The following is a 5,085-nucleotide window of genomic DNA, read 5'->3' as shown; positions in this document are numbered from 1 at the left end:
TTGTGTTTTTTTTTTTTTTAGATTTTCTGGATTTCAACATTTGTCCTTGAAGGATTTTTCCAAGGAGTCCAAATAAGAACATGTTTTAAGCTGCTCCCCTTGAAATCAAACATCACAACTTACAGTAAACTTTATCGACTGCATGTCTGTCCTCGCCACATGTTCAGCAGTATCTAAATATTGCTTTTAAGTCCTGGGAAAGAAAAAAAAATAAAAAAAGGAGTGGTATACGTCTCATTTGAATGTCAGGTTCTGAACAGCGGCCATGGATGTTGCTGTCAGGATGTTACAACTATCTGGAAAAATATCCCTGTTCCCCAAGGCGAAGTACAATTAATAGCCTATTTATAAACACCTGTCACTGAGCCCAGATTGAGAAAAGTATGAGGTCGTCCAAAAATCCATGTTTCTTCTTGTAGACACGGGCAATCTGCTGTTTCTGCAGCTTTTTGACACCACAGAGGCAGAGTGATGGGAACAATAATTTAAAATAAATAACCACAAGAGACTGATAGTTGAGATAAAGTCCTGCCAACAATACGAGTTTCAGAGGAGAAATAATGTCTAATTAGGAAAGGAATATGATTTTATATGCTTTTGTGCTCATAACTCAAAAATATTTATGGAAAAGCTCTCCCTTTCCATGCCATTAATCTCAATTTATGCAAGTTTGCAGGTTACTTATATTTTATAGATGTGCACAAATAAAACTGATTTACTTAAAAGAGCTGTGTCCTATTTTGCCAACAAACTGCATCAAAATTCCCCTGCCTGGGTAAAATACTTCAAGGCAGCAGGTGAAGAAAGTTTGGCCTCAGGCATGAAAAAAAAGTTTGTTTTCTCCGACTCTTCCTAAGCGGCTGAAACTGAATGATTAGCATCATCTTGTTCAATTCTCCAGGTGGAAAATGGGTGCATGATTGATTGAAGACATGGATCAGACCTCCCTGTGAGTTTGATACAAAAGACTCTTTGTGTTCAACGAATTCCTTCCAAATGTAGCTGAAGTCAGATTGATGTTTGACACGAGGTTCTTCCATCAGCAAGCAGAGCTGACGATGAGCGTCAAAAAATGATTGCTTGGCAAAGCAAAAACAGTCAAGAACGTTATCATCACTTCTGTCTGTTGGCCTGTTTTCACTACAGGTACAGTAATGCTGGGGTGATTCAGTTAATGTGTTCACAGTCTGAACACTAGGTGGGCTAAAAGTTCATACTTCCAGATTCAACTAAAAGTTAATTCCAGATTTTATTTTTTTAGATCAGTTTTTCAACTTTTTAAAAATGTGTTTCTAGTAGCAGCATTTTTGTTTAATATTGTAGGCTATAACAAGACAAAATAATTATCGTGTTGACATGCTTTTCCTGTTTTAGGAAATTAATTTAAAGTTTTATTTTTGTACTTTTTGCATTTTTCCCCGTCTAGATTAAATCAATTTTACTGTTAAAAACCAAATAAAAACACATTTTTTAAGTTCTTGTTCTGTGTAGACATCATATATGCAGTATGTTGCTGCCCTCTAGCGGACACTTCTATATTAGCTCGATTTTCTCATCCAATTTTCCATAAAGTGCTTTTAAAGTTACATTAGATGTTGTCAAATCCGAACTGGACACAGTAAAGCAAATATATATTTTATTACAATTAAAGGATCAAGATGACCAATAGGAAACAACGTAGTAAAAAGGTTTGATTTTTAGTAACTTTAGTATTTTTTTAATACTTCAAATATTCTCATATTGACAAGTGAATTATTTATAGAAATACAAAAAACAAACAAACAAAAAATTGACATTTGCATCCTAAATAGAGATACCCTGAAGAAAGACCAGCAAATCTATAATGCAAAAACACCTAAGCTTTTTAAGTTACTAATAGTTTCATTAGAAGTTGTAAAGAAACTGAGTTCTATGACAATACAATACAATGTAACATGACAATTGCAGATTTTTTTACATAACCTAAATATGAGCGTAATATCCATATCTAACCTTTTAAATTGTTCCGATCATGTAAAACAATAATAAAGAGCATAAATAAATGAAGACAAAAGGAACAAGTTAATCAGAAGATGCTGCTTGGTTTCATGCCTGTATTTGAAAATGTGCAGCATCGTTATCATCTGCAGGACGGCTGCCTGTCTGCAGCATACAGAGTAAAAACGCTCGGTTTATAATATTCAATGACGCTTTGTGGTAGCAGGCACTGACACCTAAATGAAACAAGATGAGAAGCTGCATTAAAAAATACATAACGTTTGAATATCTGAACTAACGTCAGACAACCAGAAGCTGCAGTGTTTGCTGGATCAGTCACTTTCTGAGGTATCACTTGAGCTGGAAGAGGAAGAGGATGAAGATTTGTGCTTCCTTTTCTTATCTCTCTTTTTGTGATGCTTTCCATGCTCTTTTTTGTTCTTCTTGCTTTTCTTCTTGTGGCTTTGCTTCTTTTTGGTTCTCTTTTCCTTTTCGTCCGACGAGGAGCTCGATTTGCTTCGCTTCTTCTTCTTTTTGGTTTCCTCATCTCCTGACGATGAATGGGATCTAGATAAAAAGTCAAAAGAACCTGGTGTTAATGCTAAAGTGAATACAATTTGTGAACGTATTTCAAATCTTTGAGGCAAGTGAACACATTTACAGAACAACATATTAGTAGTCTAATTTTAACTACTAGTAAAATTAATATTTGAATTTTTTTTTTTCATGAATTTATTCAATAATACCTAAAACTCTAGCCTCACCGTGACAAATAATGAAATTTAAAAGTTAAACATTACCTTTTTCTCGACTTTCTGTCCTTACTCTTCTTTCGTTTTGGTCTCTTTTTTCTATCTTCACTATCACGGGACTCTAACAAGTTAAGAAAATAAAATGTCAGTGTTGGTATAAAACAAGCAGCCAAGCATTTGAAAATCATCAAGGGTCATTTATAGGATTGCAACGTTTGTAATAAAAGAGTCACTGTGATTTTAATCTTCAAACTTTGTAATTGAACTATACTCTAATTAGCTACATTCGTATCAAATATGTCAGATCATTTTTTATTTATTGATATTATAAAAGCCAACAACAACTGTTGACATGCATTTATAAAAATATTAAGAATCCATCAAGATTTTCTGCTTTTGACTTGACAAATCAAATCGTCTATTTAGGATGGTGCCTGACCTTTGTGCTGCTGACCACCTCGTCCTAGTTTCACTCGATGTTGAGGAACAGGTTCATCATCTTCACTTTCCTCACTGCTGGTGCTGCTCACATCCAGAACAATGTCTTTCTGTGGGTCGACTCGGACAAAGTTTCGACACTCAAACGTTAAATGGCCCGCTGAGGAACAGAAGCAAGATCAATGATGAATTATCAGGCTTCAGAGGTTCTGAATTGGTAAAGATATTTAACAATCCAGGACAAAGTCAATTATAGACACATACACATAATATTAAGGCAGAATCAATTCAAGAATACACTCAATATTTATTGTAATTGTTGGATCTAAAGTGTAGTTTAAACAGTCTCTACCTTTATTTTGATGTAAGCCAAACATAAATGTAACCTTATTACCTACACATTTGTTACCGAAATGTCATATTCTCATTGAAAATGTCCACAGTTTGCCTCCTCCTGTGGTTTAAAAGGCAAAGTAAAAACAGTTTGTTTGTTTTTCACCTAGATCTGTACAAGTTGGGAAGAAAGCTCTACTGGCAACCAGCTGCTAAAGTTGATAAGCAAGACATCAATTTGTCACTGTGGAAACTCATTTCAACCATCTGTATCCACAGCCTCATTCGTTCGGTCACTACCCAGAGTTCGTGGCCAAAGGTGAGGGTAGGAACGCAGATGACCAGTAATTAAGAGAGCTTTGCCTTACAGCTCAGCTCCCTCTTCACCACAATGGACTGGCACAGAGTCTACAAAACCTTGCCTATATATTTTTTCTTTTTTACCTAGTCTAAGAGAAACACAGTGGTTCTAAATAAGGAACCAAACATAGTAATTTAGAACATTTACCATGTTCTGAATGACTTACAATCTACATTATCATAAAACTTAAAATTGCACACACACAAAAAGTACTTTTACTCACGATATCCACATTTTTTGCACCCAGCTCTGATATTGTCCTTGTTAGCAGCTGTAAAAATGTGAGTAAAATTATTTAAATGTTAAAACATGTCCATAGACATATGATGTTATCTTATGACAACATGATTTAGTCAAATGACGATGGGCTCATGTTCAAGTACATGCAAGTGAAGGTAACTTCTGATATCACAGCTTAGCTTCTACTTATACTGCATCTACAGGACAGATATTTACCAGGAAATATCAGTCGTGCCCTAAATGTATAATGCACATGTTAGTAAAAGGTTTATTGTTGAAATAAAATAAATAAATAAATAACTGGAACGCTTAAGATGGACGTTTCAGTGTTTCCTTTCCAGTGTTTGGAAAGGTTAACTGCACTTTACATAACTGTAAGTCTTTAATTTTACAACAAATTATCATCAAAATTAACTATGATTTATAAAAAATAGGTACATACCAGGTACCGCCATTATTTCTACCAATAAAACCAAAGAAATATGACAAAAAGTAAAGTTTCAGTGCGAATAAATGTCCGTTAGTCCTCACACAAAATACCGTCGGCAGGAAACGTTGAATATGTTGCTGGTTCCGGCTTTTCTTCTTCGTTAGTTCCGAGACCATTGACAACTACAAATATGGTGCAATATCGCCACCAGCTGGACGAGTGTGATTGCACTTAATATATCCTGATGCATGCTCAATATTGCACTTAATATAGTTTTATTTCTAGACTTTTTCATTCGTAATAGCGAATTAAAATGTTTAACTCAGATTAATCCAACTTTGTAATGTTACAAATGTTCAAAAGTCATAATTAGATTCTATTTTAAATACTTATTGTATATTTTGTGTCTCGTGAATGTTTGAAAACGCCACATGGACAACAGTTGGCAAATGGAACGTGAGACAAAACAATTAACCTGTCACACAATGAGTATTTATTTCCCTGTAAACAATAAAACTTTTTTTTTTCCAGCAATGTTTGCACTTTTCCCTGAT

The 5,085-nt window shown here is 34.5% G+C and overlaps 1 protein-coding gene across 1 annotated transcript; it reads right to left on the bottom strand.

Annotated features, from left to right (window-relative positions):
* Positions 1-1,997: 1,997 nt before the first annotated feature.
* On the bottom strand, positions 1,998-4,649 carry srek1ip1 (SREK1-interacting protein 1). Its single transcript, XM_037674570.1, has 5 exons — positions 4,544-4,649; positions 4,085-4,132; positions 3,169-3,327; positions 2,778-2,850; positions 1,998-2,544 (listed from the first exon to the last, which is right to left on the bottom strand). The coding sequence occupies exons 1-5, from the start codon at positions 4,554-4,556 to the stop codon at positions 2,310-2,312; spliced, it is 528 nt and encodes a 175-aa protein (XP_037530498.1). The 5' UTR covers positions 4,557-4,649; the 3' UTR covers positions 1,998-2,309.
* Between the last annotated feature and the right edge of the window lie 436 nt (positions 4,650-5,085).

Source organism: Nematolebias whitei, chromosome 3 (assembly GCF_014905685.2).
Source record: "Nematolebias whitei isolate Nwh7 chromosome 3, NemWhi1, whole genome shotgun sequence".
In the NCBI taxonomy this organism is placed as follows: Eukaryota; Metazoa; Chordata; class Actinopteri; order Cyprinodontiformes; family Rivulidae; genus Nematolebias; species Nematolebias whitei.
This window is presented reverse-complemented; position numbering and strand designations above follow the sequence as displayed.